This window comes from Haemaphysalis longicornis, unplaced genomic scaffold, assembly GCF_048455015.1.
Source record: "Haemaphysalis longicornis isolate Haplotype H1 unplaced genomic scaffold, Haemaphysalis longicornis Haplotype H1 scaffold_13, whole genome shotgun sequence".
Classification (NCBI taxonomy): domain Eukaryota; kingdom Metazoa; phylum Arthropoda; class Arachnida; order Ixodida; family Ixodidae; genus Haemaphysalis; species Haemaphysalis longicornis.
In genome coordinates this window covers 89038579-89059215 of record NW_027526233.1, presented here as the reverse complement: position 1 = coordinate 89059215, position 20637 = coordinate 89038579, and the positions used below count along the sequence as shown (strand labels likewise).

The 20637-nt window shown below is 45.6% G+C and overlaps 1 protein-coding gene across 1 annotated transcript in view; it reads right to left on the bottom strand.

The window, feature by feature from the left end:
- LOC144163940 (uncharacterized) overlaps positions 1–20637 on the bottom strand; it is a 77275-nt gene that overhangs the window by 7555 nt on the left and 49083 nt on the right. Inside the window, exons 8-10 of the mRNA XM_077694590.1 lie at positions 12349–12381; positions 9822–9887; positions 2305–2355 (exon numbers count right to left, since the gene is read on the bottom strand). Of these exons, the coding sequence (XP_077550716.1) occupies positions 2305–2355; positions 9822–9887; positions 12349–12381 (150 nt within the window). The remainder of the gene's footprint in view (positions 1–2304; positions 2356–9821; positions 9888–12348; positions 12382–20637) is intronic.

Genomic DNA, 20637 nt, shown 5'->3' with positions numbered 1-20637 from the left:
TGCAATGTATTCCACGTTTTGCTGCACTGAATTGCTGAAGTGCAGGGACTTCAGTGTTACCTTGATACCACATACAGAAGAAGTGGGTATAGGCGTAAGTATAAAAATAACTTTGAATGCCGACTAAAGGTGTGCGAATAGATATGACAAAACACGACAGCATGTGCAGGTGTTCCTGTTTCCTTAGAGTGATTGATACACAGTCTAAACAAGACTTGAGGGATCAAAAAGTATATAACGACATGTCATTAGAAAAACATACCCTGAGTGCAGAAAAAGTTTCGCGCAGATTGAAGTAGTGGTGCAAGGCTGAAGAAACATCAGAGTTGGCTGCCCCTCTATATTCGTCGGAGAACACGCTGTTTCGCTTCACGTAGATTTTTGAATTTACCGCTCAAATGTCTCTATGGCTATCAGGCAGGGACCGTTATGTAAGCAGGCTTTCACATTTCTGCCTAGTGAACCACGTTAGCACGCGCTAGACTCGGCAGAAGCCGCTTTCTAGAACCCAAGTCGGCGTTTGTAGCGCGAGCTATTCTGGATTCTGTCCTTCCCACTTGAGGCGCGACCGCACATCACCTGGCGAGTTCGACAGCACGCAAGACATCCGGCCACCAACGCTGAGAAGAATGTTCTGTAATGTCGAGCTGAATGACAGTCGTTTCGTATAAGCGGACGCTCATGTGCCCCGGTATGTTTTGGTATTTTGGGCGAGCTCCTCACGTAACATAAGCCCAAACGCGAGCGTAGACAGCGCTGGGCTCTTTTTGCAACGCGCACGCTTACAGGCGCTGGTTAATTTATTTAGGCAGTTTTTGGAAATACCACTGAACGAAGTTCAACTAAGCAGCTCTACTGTTATGTATTTCCGTAAATTTGTATGAAAGTGATTTCACGTATTTACAGAGTAGACGAGAGAGCATATTAGTTAAGAGTACAGAGTAGAATATACCCTTGTCACACGGGCACTTACAATCCGGATTGAAGAGAAGCGCGATTGACTTTTCGAGCGCGCTCGACACACCGCCGCTGCTACACGGCACGTTTCAATCCCGATCGAGAAGTCGCACCGGTTGCACTCACGTACGCCAGATGGCGCTAAAAATGCACTTCGCGGCCGGCATTTGGTAGCTTTGCGCGGTCGTAGTTATACAGAAATATTTATTGTTACTGCACGATTATTTTGGTAGAGTCTTCCAATATAATTTGTGACGTTTGTTGAGCTTGTCACCTTGCGGGCAATTACTGAGCGGGGACGAGAGTATCAGCGCTTTTGCCCGACTGCTTTTGGAAACCACGATCGCGCTTGAGAAACAAGAATTGAGTTAGAGTGGTACCGGGCTCAATCGCGATTGAAACTGCCGTGTAGCAGCGACCGATCCGCATTGAGCACAATCAAGACCGACTCCATCGCGTTTGAAAGAGCCCTTGTGCCCTTGTAACAGGGGTAATAATACGGAGCATTGAAAGAGGAACGACTCGCCATTATGCGGCTTTCAGTTCTGTCTTCGTCCATCTATGGAGAGGGCAACTACCTAAAACAATGTATCTTACGTAATATTAAGTTAGATCAGTATGGAAAATAACGTACATCTGATTTGGAAGCCTGCAAAGGTGTACCCCATTTCATTCTCAGCAATACGTCTAAAAAGCTGTGTTTTTACGGAAAATAGAGCTGAAATTGTGCTCATGGACCACGGTGCAAAAAATGTAGCAGGAGGCGAAGAATTGCGTTAGAAAGGCTACTGCCTAAGAATACAAGAATTTTAGTCATATTTTTGCCTCATGCAGATGAACCCTGTAAAATCTACAAATACATAACGTTGGAAATGGCACTGCTCACGGTGGCTGATATAATGGTGGATGTTCGTATTAACCGAATATTTTACCAGCGACAAAATGAAATCCGAACATGGCAAAAGAGGCCCGGAAAAAGTCCCGAAGGTAACTTACATTCAATAAATATAAAGTGCCCACCATAGAACCACTTCTACATCTATCGCAGTTGCCTTTTCCTACCAACTAATCAAAGGCTGATGATAACAAAGTTGGTGGTGACTACGAAAGTGGTAAAATAATATTCCTATAAATTAAAGTGAGATTCTAAACTTTCCCGGTATTCGCGACACATGATCTTGCACGTGCTGGAAGCGGTGAGACGCAGCGCCTGAACTATTTGGGTCTCAACCGTAATATCTCGTTTCACGCATACATAAATTATTAGGTACGTGTCTTGACGAATGGAGTGTGATAGTTTTGCCCTCACACTCCTTAAGAACTACCTATTAACAAAGCAGCACTTACCTCAAAAGCTGAAAGGTTTGCGATTGCAGCGAGTGCAATGTAAATTTTAGTCTGAAAAAAAAATTAACCAGAGTAAACAAATATACTTAAATGAATTTACATAGAGCTCACTGCCCCTGGTAAACTACCAAACTTGTTATACTTGATATGCAAAAAGTACAATTGTGTTTGCCCCTGAATTGCGCTAGCATAGCATTCTTTGCATTGGTAGCTTCAGTTATATTTCTATAGAAAAATGTTTTTCTCCTACTCAGTCGGGGAAGTACTGATTGATTGTAGGGTTTAACGCGCCGACGCAACGCAGGCGATGAGGCGCGCCGTAGTGGAGGGCTCCGGATTAATTTTGACCACCTGGGGATCTTTATCGTGCGCCGAAATCTCGTACACACGGGCGTTTTTGCTTTTCGCCTCCATCAGAAAAGCGGCCGCCGCGGCCGGGAATCGAACCCGCGACCTCGTGCTCAGCAGCGCAACGCCTTAGCCACTGAGCCACCGCGGCGGGTTCGGGGAAGTACTGACACTTGCATTATATAATTCCAAAAGTACAGGTTTACACCTGTTTTTATTGATACACTTTCAACTGTGTCGTTCTACACTGCGTCGGCCGTGTAAACAAGGATTTACGTTTTCCTCTGCACTCCATGTAATAGCCATGCTAAAACAATCGAAGGGCTCCTTAAAGAACCAAACCCGCGCCGTCCCATACCCCCGAAACACAAACACCATTTATGCGTTGTTACCTGATGAACCAGGAGCAACCTAATCTCACTTCTATGACACTCCTCCAATGGAATTGTAGAGGCCTCAAACAAAAAACTGGATTCCTTATTCAATTCCTCACTACCATTGGTCCGAAACCAGCAGTCATTGCCCTCCAGGAAACGAACTGTCAAACAAAACTCTCTGGATACATCACCTACGGTTCCTCTGACGACAACACAGCACCATATCTGCTGTTAATCATGTCACCCCACACAGGGGATGTAGTCACGTGCTTACCGAGCTCCTAACTCCATCTCCTAAGAACAAACTAAACCTTTACATCATCAATGTCTATTGCTGCCCAAACCAGAAGGTCCCCGACATTTTATAAATGATTCGTGATGCTATCAATATAGCTGGAACCAAAGCACTCCATATTCTTGGTGATTTTAACGCTGCTCATCCTGAATGAGGTTATACTTACAAAACTAAACAAGGCTCTCTCGTGGCACAAGCGATTGATGATTTCAACCTCCTGCATCTAAACCATCACGACTCAACAAGAATGGGAACCAGCAAAGCCAGGGACAGTTCCCCAGATTTGTCTTTATTACTGGACAACCAGGATGTGTTATGGTCCTCCACTGGCGAGAATCTTAGATCCGATCATGATATTATCGAACTTACAATTCGTAATCTCAATTACAACGTCAAGACAAGAGTCGCTTTCTTACTAACTGGGATGCGTTCCGCAAGGCCAATTCCTCTCGCCCTATAGACCCTAACCAACCTTTATCCGATTGGACCAATGAGATTATTGAAACAGTGAGGGTAACCAAAAAATCTATTGTCACTTCCTTCCAGACCCCCATTGTGGATGCAAACTTCTCCACCTCTGGGAGGCCCGCAGGAGCCTCACAAAGCGATGGATATGGCAAAGACGGAACCGGAGGCTCCAGGCTCAGTATTGCAGCGCCTAATAAAGAAGCCACCGAATACGCCATTCAACTATGCAAAGAATTGGCTTGAATTATGTGATAGCCTCCAGGGTACATTTACCACTCGCAAAACATGGTATTCATTCAGACACCTCGTTCACCCGCTCTCAAGCAACAGTGAGACCCAACGCAATATGACCCGGACTTAAACTCCTTCAACGGATCGCCCCAAGATCTCATACAAACTCTCACGGCTAAATATCTGAACACCTTGTAGCGAAAGAGGACCAGCGTCTGGCTTCCGATATGGTGATGGAGTCGATTAGCGAAGCAGTGAGCGCCCTGATCCTCCTCTTCCTCTTCTGCTACTCCCCTACTGTCGCCCCCTGCCTGCGCATCTTTGTTTCTTAACATACTCCCGCCGCCGCCAGTTGGTCAGGAGCTAGCTGGCAGCGGCACGGTCAGTGGCGAAGTTCGGGCCCCACTACGACCAGTTTTTCGACTTCCATAGTGGCGCATGATTTCACAGCAGCGATGCTTCCATGCTAGCTAAGGGATCCAGTGGAGCATTGGCTGGGCATCTCGGTGGCGTCGATTTCTGTAAACAGCTTTGTCAAGGTGGCCACCGGGATAGAGTGGGAACAGCTGCTGCGGTCGGTCAAATTTGCAGAGATCATGCGGTGAGCATAGGGGCACTGTCGTTGCGCCCACTTCTGATAGGCGTTCCGTGAAGTAATTGGTGTGTTCCAGAAGCACACCCGGTTTCTCTGCGAACCACGGGACTTCGCTCTCTTCGGACCTATAAACACTGTAGAAAGGCGCGTTCAGCATCGACTTGGTGTTGTTGGAGAAGGGGTAGTCACCATCGAAGCTTTTGTAGAAGATGCCTCCCCACCGGGCCTGGACTCGCGCGGCCGAAGCTCGCTTCCGGCGTCGAAGCTCGCTCACAGAGCGTGGGAGAAGCAGGAGCTTCGTTATTCCCTGAAGGGAGTTCCCCTTCTGCACGAATCGTGTTTTCGTTGCTGGACCCAATGAAAATATCTTCGACTCGAAACCGGGTTTTTGAACTGCTTGCGAAACGAGAGATGCATCGCCGACGTAATCGTCGCCACAGGGAAGCTCAGATATAACTAAAACAAGAGTCGCATCATCGACGCTAGCGCCATGGCAGAACGGGCAGATGTCTCTAGAGCGGTAGTCAAGGCGTCGAAGCGAGGGTAGCGGAAGGGCTGTAGCGACGTCTCTGTCGTGAGAGCCGTGTCGGCGACGCCAGCGCTGCGGGAAGGCCGGTCAGACATCTCGGAAACAATAGTCACGTAAGCGACGGCGAGGTCTCGGCAGGGTCCCTGAGATTTCTCCACCACGGCAATCACGGCAACACCAGGGTTGGGAGGCCGCTGGAGCCGCTCTCCCTGGCTTAGCCCCTCAGGATCTTGCTTGGCATCCTGAAAGGCTGCAGCGCCTCCGTCGTTATTGTTCTGTTCTTCTACCGCCGCACCAGTCATTTCCCGGACGGGTGGCACGTCACCCGGGACCATTGTCCGCCGGGCCTCCTTGGGGATTGAGCAAATAGTCGAGGTTGCGGTGCGGGTAGTAAACAGGGCCGCCTGAGGTTGAAGGACGGGGCTTGCGTTAGAGTCTTGGCTCGCAGAGAAGCTTAAGCGCGTTCGCAGGGCGCAGATACGCTCGTCGTAATCGATCGCTTCCAAAACGTCAGCATCAAATTCTTCATCCTTCAGGTTCTCCTGAACTTGAGCGTCGAGTTTGTGAAGGCTCACCTGGTCGTGCAAGATGAGGTCGAGGACATTTTCTCTGTCAAGGGCCGTTGCTACCTGGCTCCGCAGCAAGGCGTCGAGGACTGTCATGGTCCCGGAAATGGTCGCTCGCAGGACATCTCGGCGAATACGAAGAGCGTCCATGGTGCCAGTCGATGAAGCAAGACGCTGGGGTTTCGAATACCTAGGGGACAAGGGCGGGCTTGGGCACGATCCGAAAGGGGCGGCGGCCGAGGGCAAGGCTTCCAGGATAAAGCAGTACGAATGTATTAAAGCCTCGCGTGCCTCGGAGCCGCTGCGCCGTCGAACGTAGATTCGCTCGTGCGCCGGTTCCCGGGTTTCACGGCACCAGAAAATGTGTAGCGAAAGAGGATCAGCGTCTAGCTTCCGATTCGGTGATGGAATCGATTAGCGAAGCAGTGAGTGCCCTGAACCTACTCTTCCTCTTCTGCTACTCCCCCTACTGTCGCCCCCTGCCTGCGCATCTTTATTTCTTAACACACCTCTCGCCATTTCAACCCACCTCCTTACACGGGATCGGCAAAGAGTGAGTCAGATAAGGACTTTCAAATATACGAAATGAAAGCGGCTTTGTTCGAACGCAATAAAAATAGCGCCCCAAGACCAGACCAAGCTACTTATCGGCTTCTTGCCAACCTGGAAGGCGGCTCCCTGCATACCACATCAAGTCGCACTGCAGCTCAGGTCACCTCCCTCCCCAGTGGAAGACGGCTGATATATGATTCATTCCAAGCCAAATAAGTCTCCTCATGTTGATAACCTAAGACGGATCTCTGTGACCTCGTGTGTGGGCAAGTTAGTGGAAAGAATGATGATGAGCGCTTCCAACTCTTCGTTAAAAAAAGGCCTTATTCCCGTCACCATGTCTGGCTTCAGGAAGCATCTCTGAACACAAGATATTCTCCTTGGAATTAAAGACGCCCTTGTTTCAGCGACTCATTGCTCCCCTACGGCCATTCCTGCCTTATACGTAAAAGGGAATTGGATAGTGGTTGGAATTCCTCCATTTTATCCCGGCTCAATCAAACTGGCTCAGTCGCCGACTTACTCATACATTGCAGATTTTCGTACTCATCGGCACGCTATTATTCGTGTGGGTGACGTTAAATCTAAGCCTGCTGCTTTGGGGGACCAGGGCAGTCCTCAAGGTACAGTTCTTTCTTTAGTTCTTTTTAATCTTGCCCTCCTGGATTTTCCCCGGAAACTTGACGCCTTCCCTCAATACATCACGCACTTTACGCAGACGATATCACCATATGGACAGACAGAGACTCCATTAGGAACATCCAAGACTAACCTAAACACGCTACCGACGTCGTTCACAACTATGCCTCCTTTGTGGGAGTTCAATGGCCCCCAAAAATCTTAGCCTGTCATTATCAGTGAACATCCTCCTCATCTACAGAAAGAACCAGTCTGTGTCCACCTCGACGGCCATACTCGTATACGGCCTAGCTTGTCCCTTAAGATTTTAGGCCTCACCATCCAGGCCAATAAACACCACAATGAAACTTTATGTAAGCTTTCCAAGGGTTTTAAGCAAGTCTCTCACATGCTTCGACGCGTATCTAACCCCTGCCGTGACAAGGAGGAAAGGAACTGCTCCGACTGGTCCAATCTCTCCTTATCTCACGTGTCGCGTATGCCACACCGTACGTTATCCTCACCAAAAGTGACACGGGCATCATTGACCTGCATATACAGAAAGCATTCAAACAAGTGCTTAAACTTCCTGTAAACACTCCACGGCCCGTCGTTTACAACTGGCAATTCACAACACAGTGTCAGAACTTATTGAAGGACATTTATCTAGTCAACGCCTCCGTCTCACCCAAACACCTGCAGTCTTGGGTGACACGGAGTCTTCACCTGAAAGGTCTTCTACGCCCCATGCCAATCCGCCGTCTTTTAGCCCCTCCCTCATAACTGAAGAGGTAATATCCGGGTTCGCCTTGGAGAAATATTCACCCGGACCTACACCCCGGCCATCGAACAGTTCGAAGTCACACGCACGGGTTTATCCGCGGAAAGTGTGCAGATGACTCTTATACGGACGCTAGCACCTACTCCAACGAACAGCATCAAGTATCCGTAGCAACCACCAAGACCACCCCCGTAGCGTCTGCAACAATCGAGACGTCGTCCACCTTGATTGCCGAAGAGTTCGCAATAGCGTTAGCCGTTATTCACACGAAGAACCCCGTCATCATCACAGATTCTCATGCAGCCTTCAGAAGTTTCCTAGCCAGAAGGGTTGCCCGCTCAACTTTGAAACTACTAGCTAAGCATCAACTCCGCCGGAAAGTCACTCTCATTTGGACTCCTGGCCATTCCACAGTAACGGGAAATAACTCTGCTCAGCAGTAACCTTGCGCCCTGTCTCTCCAAGCTACTAAGGATACCGCACCGTCCATGCCTCTACCGATTTTTCACGATATTACAGAATATTACCGGTTCGATGGACAGCACTTCCCAAGGTGTTTCTGTGCAACACTTCCCAAGGTATTTCTGTGCAGCACTTCGACGACTGCACAGAAATACCTTGCCTCACCCAGTCCGCCTACATCGTAGGTTGCGAACGCAATTTCTGGCCGAATGCAAGTTCTGCTTACAATCCGGTACTCTTCCTTACATCATATTATAATGCAAGCAGAACCCCAGCCCTCTCCTTCTTCCATTCCCCCTTCCCACCAATGAGCTATGGGATAATCTGGTGAGCACCAGTGATCTGGACGTTCAGACACTTTTGGCCTCCTGAGCAAAGGCTGCCCGCTCATTAGATAGCTTCCTGGAATAAGGAACCGCTTCCACTTCACCGGCTCAATAAATTGTTTTTCACTCTCTCACTCACTGAAAGAAAGAGTGTTTGCTACTGATAGTTCAAATTTTGCTGAACTTATAAAAAATTTAATTTGCAACATTATTGATAAATGTCATTGAAATATTCTAAAGGTATGAAATGCTAAATAGCATTACAATTTTTTTCTTACCAGGTACGTGGCTTTGAAGCCCAAAAATACACATGTAACAGACCCATGACCTACATAAGATGTGTGTGGCTCTAATCACTTCAGTTTTTTCTGCAAAGCACTATACCTGTAACCAGCCAAGGAAATATTCGTGTCTGCGTCAGCAGACAACTTGCAGGCTACAAATGGCTACACGAAAATGCTATGATACTACTGGCTCCTGGCTAACCCAGGATACACAAACTACTCGCAGTGCCAAGGATCGAATGTGGACCCGAAGAGAAGCGAAGCGAGAGCCCGGCATCTTGCCGACGAAGCTACGCCAACACGTGGTGATGGGGAGACAGGCGGTGGTTTGGATTCAGCGTCTGGAGAGGGGGAGGGCTTTTTGGAGGCGACACAGGAGACTAGAGTTAGGGGGAGCAGTGACCGACATTACGACATGGCCGCGCGTCCCACCCTCTTTCTAACTTTTCGAAAGACGGTCCTTTCGGTTTTCTTTATGCCTTCGCAGCTGCGTTCGGACGCCGCTGCCGCCAAAACCAGGTAACGGCTGGCGGAGTGTCTGGTTTGTCTCTTTTTAGAGCCACGTGTGTGAATTCAAGTGACGTCGCTTGGGTAATCGTTGTGGGTGTCATTTACAGCTTTGCAATCCAACCACCTTGACATCGTGAATTGGAGCCATTTTTTACATAGTCGTTCTGAACTGAAAAATTGGGACTATTCCAAGAGTGCTATGTTGAGGATTTTGTTCACTTAATTCGCTATACAAGATATCATAAACGCTTTTTGCAAATATTATATTGAGAGCCACTTGTATGAGAACATTTCCCAGCCTGATGTGGAAAAATCAGGCGAGTGCTTTTCTTCTCGCTTTATAGTCAAGTATACAGGTTCTTTCAGAAGATTGCTTTTTATTTTGCAAAGCAAGCCGATGCACCTACTTGAAAATTATGAATTTTGGTTGAAATTGTACGTCATGTACACTCTACTGGAGAGTTTGTTCTGCACTTGTATGCGTGGGCAGCAAAAATTGTTCCCATAAGTTGTCAATAGCGTTTATTAGGGCCCTGCGATTAGCATAAGAAAATAATATATAATATTCACATTACCCATTTGAACATTCCCGGTGTCTCCTCCTGAACATGGTTTTTGGCTGCCCCGAACGAACGAAGTCCCTGCAACATAATACACCATACAACATAGTGGTGAACTACCCGCAATACGAAATCCACATGCACGTCTGGTCGAGTGTGTGCTGGTATCGGGTTTGACAACCGGGTGTATTGTATAACACTTCTTTTCTCTCCCACACCTCAGGTTTTTTGTCAAACAAGTTTTTCGTCAAATTTCCAAGCGTAGCACCCCCTGTGGCTCTGTAGCGAGAAAGATGCCTCTCACTGGTGCAATGATGCTGTTTTATAACTACGCTTGCTTCATTTCGAGGTGTAAATGCAGCACTTGTAAATTTAGAAGCTGTTTATGTTAGCAAAAGGCGAAACCGATAGCACAAGAAAATATTGGAACGGGTATTTTTAATGGCTTACTCCACTGCCATCGACCGAGACATGTGTAACAACACTCCATAAATATTCTGGCCCCTGCACTGCGAAAAACGCGGAAATATGGCATATATATTCTGTATGAATATGCAAAATAGCAACAAATATACCAAACGTACGTACTGTAAAACAACGTATCAAGGCAAATTCTGTATACCCTGATACGGAATAATCAAAGCCAGCCGTGATACTCTCTTGAAGTATTCCACATTTAAGTCATAGCCTTATTGCAACGACTCTATCAACGAAAGGTGATACAACCCTGTGATATGGTGCGCTTGCCTAGGTTTTCATTGGGAAGTTCCTAATTTACACTATATTATTAGTGGTGTACTCGCCCCAAGGCCTCCGCCTTTATTGCAAGCTACTTAAACAGAAGCACAGGAGAACCACCCACTACAGAGAAAACTAATACAAATGGCGGTGCCCTTATTTCCGCCGTCCTGATATGTGCAATGCTTCATGCCTTTGGCTCATTGAGCTTTGCAATACATTGAACTTTGTAATACACTTCGTGCACAGCTTCTGAAGACGTTGCCACTCGAGTGAATATTTGCACCAGTTGGTTGAAGGCCCTTATCAGAATCCAGTCCCATGCATTCTGTACTGCCAGGTAAGGACATGCTATTCCCGAGACACTTTTTGCGTGTTATACAAAGAAGTTGCTTCACAGAGGCTTGCGCTCAAATCCGTACATTAAAACTGACGTTCTCAGACGATAATAAAGCTATTTATAGCATTCTTAACAAGCAATATTCGGTTATCTCCATTCGGTAGCTCTTCGATTGCTTTTCCCTTGGGGATTGGCAAAGTGTTAGAAAAGTTAGGGCTTCTATACGTTCCACATGATCATACACATTTTACAATATTTTTTCTCCAGAAATGACCGTTTGGTTTCTTTTAAATAATACACACAATTTAAATTTTAAAATTATTTTTAAATAATTCTTTACGCACTCATCAGGGTGTTTTAGTAGGAAACTACGATGCGAACACCTGCTTACAATTTTTGAAGATATCAGTTCGAATGCGTTTAATAAAATTTGATTAGCACAAAAAAATGGTACATAAACTAAAATATAAAATTCCAATTTCCATTCAGCCAAGCAACATTTCTCATGCCCAGCCGCCAGTCCTTGGTAAGGTTCTGACTACGGGTTTGTTTAGAAGTGACAGGGACAATTTTTATTATAATGGTGCTCAAAGTGTACTGCTAACTGCTAACTTAAGCGGTAAAGGTTGAATTGGCGGTTGAAATGAGGGGATTGAATTCGAAGAAGACATTAAATTTAATCACATTACACTTTTCTGCGTTACGGTATCTTAATTTCTGCGGGGAGAATTTCACACATCTACACCTGCAATGTTCGGCAAATGTTTGATCATTCATGCCGCAGTTTCATCGAAATCGATGATATCATTTTGCGTAAAATCTTCCTACGAATGCTTCCGACATTCTCGGTTCAAGACTAGTACTTGTGTTTCAACAAAAGGAAGATTACGCCTTACAGTAGGTCAATCATTTTAGATTTTTGGGAATGCTGAGTGGTACTTTGTTCCTCAAGGAAATGCACAAGGGCGGCGTTATTAATTTGAAATTTAGAACTATAACAAGGTTGATTTTGAAGAAATTTCTGCATCAATTTTGGAGTATTTGTAACTACAAGAAAAAACGTTATATGGCTGCTTTTTCGCTAGCCATTAAAGGTTACCCTGTTTTAGGAAAGGGTGCTTTTTTGAAGGTTTTGGTTTGGAAAAAACAGATCACTTGGACGAAATGTTTAGTTCACATTTCCCAACCGCCGAACCCACGTGAGTCATCATAATGACACTCCTTAATGATAAAATTGTTATGGGTACTTTCTACAGTGGTTTTATAGATACTTCAATGTAACTCTTATAGATAATTTGTTTAGCGATTATCTATTTTGGGAAAGTATTCGGAATGAACCTGATACTTTTTTATAGTAGCCCCTTTGTGAAGTTTACGATTGGTTTGCAATTGAGGACGTTTGAACCAACATTACTGTTTAAGGGACACCCCTGAGTTGGGTGGAAGATGCTGTAAATTTCTTACCAAATAGACAAAGACCAGCACAAATTCGGCAATCTGCAATATTGCATGAAAAGCAACAAATGCACGGATTGAGTCACCGAAATACAGTTCCCTGGAGACCCCCATTGCAAGCAGTCTCGGCAAACGGCGGTCATCGCTGACTATTGGCCCCAATGTGAAATATCAAGATGCCTTAAACACCTTATGGGAGGGTTGCAATATTTCTTAGCGAAATTATGTGTAGTCGACGTATTTTCTGAATAAATTTGGCTACCACTTATTCTCAATAAGAATACAACGAGGCGCTTCTTACAATTATGGTGCGTCTAGCGGTATTTCATGCATAGTCTATGAGCTCTAATCGGCCTTTTCTTGTGACACTCTACCTAGCCACTGCATTAGTCCAGATTCGCAGCGCAGTGTAAGGCTATTTCTACTGTTCTATATGTCTTCTGCCGGAGAGCGCAAATAACGACTCAGGCTTAGAAGTTTTGTGATATATTTTGAAGTGTTGTGTTAGTGACATGTTGAATCCACCGCAATGTACAGTGTGTATTACAAGGTTGTCAATTTGACGACATTATTTAGAAATATTTTTGAAGGTACATTTAGACGCACATTATTCAACACACCAAATATGTCTTTGGCATAAGTTTATGGTAACAAATTTAGTTGCTTTTCAAAGCATTCATTCACGCATAACCACTCTGCCCTTCAGCACAAACAAAATTAAACCTTGAACTTCACTGAAAAAAAGAGGATTCTAATGCATTGAATGTTTTCTTACTGCAAGCGATAGGGTGCTGTCAAAAAACTGATGAATTTTTTATAGACCACTTGGTCGACCTAGAAGCTCTGATACGATCTCTCCACACACGGCGCGTGGGAGAAACCGTGCATATATTCTGCCAGAACGGTCAATTTAAAATCGAGAAAAGGCACGTATCTAGATAAGGCAGTACAAGCATCGATCATAAAAAGGTGTACCATGGTCTACTTTTACCTCCTAAAGCAGGTATCGTGTACATTGAGAATTTTCGTTGATGCGTTTAAATATTGCGGGAAAAATCGTTGCACGAGCTGGTTATCCATTGGCGATAACAGCCTATCATCAAGGTATCCCAATCGATTGGACACTCTTTCAGTACAGGTTGGCCTCACTATTAGCTAAGGCGCTTTTTTGAGGCAGTATTGGTGTGAGAAAGCTTTCGTGGTTCTCTCTTCCATCTTAAAGAAGGAAGAGTAAAGTTTTAATGTAGCACAATTGCAATATGCCAAACGTGTTTAAAAAGAAACTATTGTGTTTAAGTTCCTTATGACAAGAAGACTGCATTGGGAACTTTTCCTGCGGCAGACATTACATAAGGTATGGTTGAATTTGACAAATATATACACTGATCCTTTTGTGCCTTCATCAATGCCTGTGTGCGAAACCGGTGCTTAAAAATCAGCTCATTGCCATTTGCAGGCCGTGCCTTTCTCAATGGCCGTCCTGCACTTATGGTCGAAGTATTATGAACATTTTCACGCTGACAAATTGTGTAAGTCGCCAGCAAATACTCTGGACATTTACCGCCTCCCCGAAAGACGTTTGTCCAATAGGCGGTACTGCTTAATCAGACAACAAATATTTTCCTTTTCGATGTGTAAATATTGTCACGTGGATATTTGTCAAGCCGCGATGCACTGCTCGCGATGTGTGCGATCGCTCCTGCTTGCTGTGTGTGTGATGGCCATGCAGAGCTCAATCCCCAGTTAGTGCTACGTTCCGTGTTTCTTGGTAAGGAAGATGTTTGAAGACGACGACGAAAATGTGTGGGTCCACCGCTCGCGGGCCAGACTGATTCAGCCATCTTCGCTGAGCCTCGCCGTGCTGCCTCTACTCTTTGGGGCAGCGCTACGCCTAATAAATAGGTACATCTCCATCATCCTGCTGTCTACACCTCCCTCTACTAAGACGCAACAATATAGTTGCATATCTAACAGACGAACATAAATTATGGGCTTAAACAACCTGTTTAGGAAGAAGAGCTCTACTACGTTGCATGGTGCAAGGTGATTACTCGCTCAGCAAGTGACCTTTGCCCGCCCGTGCGGAAGGTCGTCCTTCCTTTCTCGTAGCGTCGATCAGTCGGAGGAGTAACACGCACCCAGGAGGGGGCGAAACTGCAGATTCGCGTGTGCACAATCGCCAAACACCGGGTCCGTTGTCGTTGCAGGGGCTTCAGTGCAAGCGAAAGGCTGATCTAGCCATATAGAACATATAGCTAGACAGCAGGCCAAGACATCTTAAGCGAAGGAACATTTTCGTGAAATAGTGTGTGCATAGCCCCTGCTTTAAAACTGCAGCCATTCGAATTCTTGGAACGCCTGTCTAGGACGCTGGTACATCTCTCCATAAAAATGGCATATTGCATAAAAAGTTTCAAAGATCCTTAAGTACCTTAAATGGTCGCTATTGGTAACCAGTTTAGAGAGAGTGTGCTAATCTCTGCGATTAAGAGTGAAAAACGACAAGTCAACCAAATCGGCTTGGCCCATTGTGTCAGTGGCCGATTCGTGGGTACCTAAAAGCAACGATTGGCACTTGTTTTTTGCACACCGAGCGCAGAGCTGTCATTATCCAAATTCCATCCACCTTTTACGCATTTATCTTTATCGTTTAGGGCTAGCAAATAATTAAAGTGAATGCGTACAATTTCTTAGGAACCTGAAAGCAAAGGTGCAGTTGGATATTCAGTCAATATGCTTTTGACCAGTCCGCTCTTTTTTCCGGCGCTGCAAGTCAGCACTTCCCCTGTCTCATGTGCAGCAACTTCGCGGCTTCACCCACTCGCTCACCACTGCCAAGAACCCCTTGTTGGCTCCTGCAAATAACTTCTGGTGCCAAAGCAACTCGTAATGCCGAACCTGCAGTAGCCTAACTCCCCGTTCTCTTTTCCCTCAAGTGCCCTGTGTCAACCCTTGCTCGCGCTTTCCAAAAACATACCTCCTGCCGTGCTGGCCTGCTGTTGGGGCAAGGACTCTCTTGCTCGTGCTTCCATATTCTGCACCGTACAGGGACAGGGAAGTGATTTGTAAACGTTGCGGGAGTACGAGCGCAAATTTTAGTTTGGAATCCGAAGGCTATGTTTCGACCGCTCTCGCTGCGTTTACGCGACTTTATTCACTAGAAAAATCAATTCGAAAATGCTGTCCTCCTCTGTGCATCCTCGTCTATTTTCTGTGGCGTTTCGTATGACGACAGAAAAAAAAATGGTTTGGCTTTGCTGCGCTACTCCATGGCTCACAGACCTTCCGACAGAGTCAGTAGGCCCAGTGTTTAGCGCAACGGCCGGCGACGGGTCGTCGCAATTCGTTCACTCAATTGAGACTAAGCCACGATATGTTTGTGAATGGACAACGTCCGTTGCTTTAATCTGTTAGTTTGTACACTGTATCAAGCTCCAAGTCGAGGTCGCTCCCCACAAGCGCAGCACAAGCGTACAAGTGACGCTTCGCTGACTGGTACGCTAGTAGGAAAATCCCAGGCCAATTCACGCGATAGAAGAGTAAGGGAAGTTAATATAGGTACTAAGAAAATAAAATCAAACCAAACTTTTACTGTACAGCGTTTAAAAATAGGGTACAGGAAGCACTTTTGTGCGCTGTGGGATCAAGCGCAGCGTTCAGCAGCACGACCGCACCTCTGCGCACGCTTGTCCGCCTAAGACATGCAATTGGTATATATGATATATTGTGGAAATTTGGGGCACGCTTACTGCACTACCGCTATACAACAAATAGTCATTCGAAGCGGCTTGAAATGCTAAAACTAAAAAAAATATAAACTGGTTTTTACATTATATCCTTTATGTTTCCTACCCCGCCGAAGCTGGCTCGTGGCCAAGTGGTCTGGAGCGCTAGGTATGTTATTTTTCAAGTCGCAAGTTGGAATCCCCGAGAGTACATTTTTTCTTTTTTTGTGTGTGTTGAGTTTTTTTTTGTTTTCGGCCGGTGTTTTCTATATTAAATTCACAATTCTTGCAATGTAACGTCCATTGCTCCACGAGCGAGTTCCCAGAACGCGCGCATACTGACACTGACGCGAGTTCTCGTTGGCATGCTGTTGCCACTAGCACCGACTGCTTGGGACAGTGGGTACAGGCCAGAATCAGCAGGCCCTTGGCCCGGTCCTTGCGCCATTAAACACAATCATCATCCTTGGCCTGGTGCGAACACGCTTTTTACAATACAGGTTTGAGTGAGGCAAGCTCCAAAAATGGGGGAAAAGCGCATGGCACCTGAGAGTCTGCGGGGACGCGGAGGGCGTTCATCCACTCCGTAGGCCTCTGCTAGTGATTGCTAGGAATTCATGCCATAGTGGTAGGTTTATCTAACACATCTTACAGCCGACAACATGGCACAACCGTGGTGAGGCGATTACTGAGATATGAAAACGCCCATCCAACGATAACGTCAGATGCCAAGCATGTTGTTTCACAGAAGCGAAACTTGAACTTGTCTTAATGCTAATCTTGGACATCGTACAATCACGTAGAACCTTTACCTGATATCAATGCGTTTAGTTCGTGCAGGCGCCGCAAACGGCGCAAGGTAGTTTTTCTTCTTTCTGGATCGATAAAATAAATACCGCCGTATCGTCTGGTTAAACGATGAAAAGTGTGTTCATTTGAGCCAGTCTACGCAGTGCAAGCCAAAACGGGAGCTTGACTTATTCACTTCAGTGTCCCTATGGATTTTCTGCAATTTATAACTCTTTCACATTTAAACCCTGCTCACTGAAAAAAAAACTGACAGTTGCTTACTCCGCAACAAAATAATGCACGGGCTCCGTCCACTTATCATCTGTCGAAAAAACTTTTGCTAACATTCTATTTTCAAGGAAAGGTTTTACGGCTTTTTCATACATTTTTTTATTTGTTGGGCATATAGGTTAAGCTAGTCCCTGAATTTCGTAGGGTGTAATGTTTTCTTTTACTTCTCTGTTGTATCAGGCACCAGCAAAAAATTGCTACAAATTTCAAGTCTGCATGTAAATGTTAATGGGTATACGGTCTATTTTAGTTGACTCAGAGAAATATGATGAAATTTTAGAACGACCTACCATTGCGACTATGACGTCCTACTTACTAGTGCCCGAGTGGGCAAACTACGTCTCCGGAAAAGGAAGAGATTACATGTAACAGGAATCGGTTACTGGATAGTTCGTTCATGATCTTTCAAAACAAGACTTACTGTAAGATCTAGACAGTACAGAAGCAGGGCGGTAACGCGAAGAGCCGTACTTACGGGGGTGATTTTGTAGCCCAAATGTACTTTTTTACGGGGTTACGTTTCTTTCTTACATTTTTGTTCTCTCAGGTAACAATTGTGAATTTTTCAACGAATTTGAATTTTGAGCGTAAATTTTCTGGAAATGCCGTCTGCCTTCTTTGACTTACAGAATAATAAAAAAAAGCCTTTGGATAGCATACCACGACAATAATGATGCATTTTATATTGTAAAATGGTGGCCATATGCCGTATTCCTAACACGGTGACATAATTGGCGGTGAGATGTTTGAGTGGCGCCCCCGTGCTCTGACGTCGGGTTAGGGCCTTGCGCCGCTGTCATCCGCTACACTCCGCTTCTGAGAGGCGGCCGTGTCGGTGGTAGAAATCGCCCCATTTGTTGCTGTAGTGCATTAAAAACCGTATTGATAGGGATTAATTTACTTTAACAGCTTCTGACGCATATGAATAATTTGAAGCTGTATCCCCCACAAGTTTGCAACCCACGAGGACATAGAGAACAACTTTCTTCAAAGTATCGGTCAGAAGACCCTGTGTAACTCGTCCTTTCTAGTTTGTTCCCTGGGATCAGCATTCAGAGCACATTGATAAGTATTCAAAATGCGTAGGCTTCCCTGCAGTATTTTAGAGATGCTATTATGAAGAATTAACAGTCTAATGCTACGTACCAAGCAGCGGGGCCCTACATGCGTGCATCGCACAGAGGAAATAAAACGACTGTCTTCTAGTTCTTTCGTTGCTGTTGTTTTGTATCAGATGAATGTTTCTTGTGTGTGTGTTTTTTTTTGTGCGCAACGTTTTAATATTCTTGCACCGTCACAAACGTCTTATTAGGAGGTTTGGGGATGCTTGGAAGGCTCACAAAGATACTATGGATATTTCCTTTAGGTTTCATGGCATATACTCCCACCTTCACAAATTGGCTTTCATTCCGGCCGCGTGCATTAAGGTGCATATCCGCAGCGTGCTTTGTTTATTCACATGCAAATATAATGACAAGGTTTTTGCTACGCCGCCGCGATCGCGCCCCGAACAATGTTGTCCACAGTACTCGAAGGCGGCTTGTGTACTGCGAATTTCTATCGTAACCATCGTTATCATAACGAACTAACTCTCAACCAGAATAATGATGACATGATTATGGTATTGAAGGCATGATATACTCGCTAACTAACGGAATAAATTGTATACGTGCATATATTACAAGAATCGAAACTGGTGAATATTTCCAAGCAGCTCTTCATTGGTTTCCAACCGTTCGAGGCGAAAAGAACAAATCCTATTCTACTCAGGATGGCGTTCGATGGATTGAAGAAAATTTCTTTTACGATATTGTCCTGGACTGAGGACCCGGCCCACTAACCAGCTCGATTTCATTGTTAAAGTTTTCTCCTCTTCCGTCCAATCCTCCTCCTCTTGAGTGGTTTTCCTATAACGCATATCCGAATATCGGGAAGATATGGCTGTGGAAAATGTAACGAAATATCCGTCCAGGTCTGAACAAACATAGTGTTCTTGTATCTTTAACGTAGACGTGACTCGTTTTGATCAACAATCCTCCATACTGGTTAGATCCCCACGCGCATATATGCACACAGTGGGTTATTTGGAACTCAACCTGCAGTTTTTACGCTGCCCATAGTGCATGTTGGCCTACTTTCACGCCATGACAACGTAAAGTTATGTAATACAATTCTTTCGAGCGTTCGGCAAGGTTGCAAAAACTGTTTTACCTTACAGGTGCTTACTGGGAATCGTAATGCCTTCTGCCAAAAGCCGGAAGCTTTGAAGGCCTAGAATTTCTTTCGGTTTTCCATTTTCTCTGTTGTTGGTTATTAGCAGCTGACTGTTTCCTTTGTTCGAAAGACGGCTTAATACAGAACCTGACGCCTAGCTCAGACTCTTCGCGCTCCGCACAAGACCGGCTTTGCGAGGGATGGGGCGACGTCGGCATGTTTCTTCCGTATTGGTATACAAAGTTATACTTTAACTCACACCATGAGCTAATGTATACGATTTCAAGACTATTATTATGATGAAAAGTTTCCCGCACGCCTATTCTGGTGCGGAGAAGCATCAGACGTTGACCGACGCAAGGAAACAGCAGGGAGAGCGAGCCTGAGTGAAGCAGATGACAAATGCGAGATTCCCTATGCCGACCTCACAGAGGCGCTCTTCGCAGCGCCGCCCGTGTTCGCGCTCACCGCCAATACTTAATAGCAATGGGTTATTGGCTAGTTTAATTGAATTTTTATTAAAGCACCTTGAGTGCCCTAACGGTGTTACGGAGGGTGTGGGTACAGGGCATGAAAGCGGTAATATTGTAAAAGTACAGGCTGAGGCACTGAAAATGTCCCAATCTATGTTACAGCAGCAAAAATAGACAAAGTGCAATAACGACGTTTTTGGGAGAAATGAATCTGAAGGTACCTTTTTCCGGATAAACACAATGGCAAGCTGGAACCAATCGTCGATTCGAGATATGTACGTGAGCCGCGGAAGAATATTTTAGAAAAATGAGCGACATACATCGAAGCCACAAGTGGAAAACGGGATGAAACATCGGGAGGACTAGCAATTGAACATATATTTGGAGAATGGTACATCCCACGGCCACCTTTCCATCATACCAATGGCGTCCTTTGTGTGGCTTGGGTCTTCGTGTTTTTTCGCTGGTTTTTCCAAAACAACCGAATGCATCAACTGGTGCAGCAAGCTACGCTTCTACCGTGCGATGAGGTCATGTCTCTGAGATGGGTAGTGGAAACAGATTTTATTACCCAGGCGGAGACGTCAAAGTTTTCGGTGATTGTGAAAACTTGGCAGATCCATGTTTTTATTGAGTAGAAAAAATTACGCCCACTGCCCCTCGTGGGAACCCTGGTGTGATGCGACTTTGAGGGGGGTTCAAGCGCAAACGGAGAGCAACCGTCGACCGAAAGGCCTCCGGAGAGCGGCACACTGGTCATATGCACAGCGCGCCCGAAGGAGAGGAGACCGCGGAGCGAGAGAGTA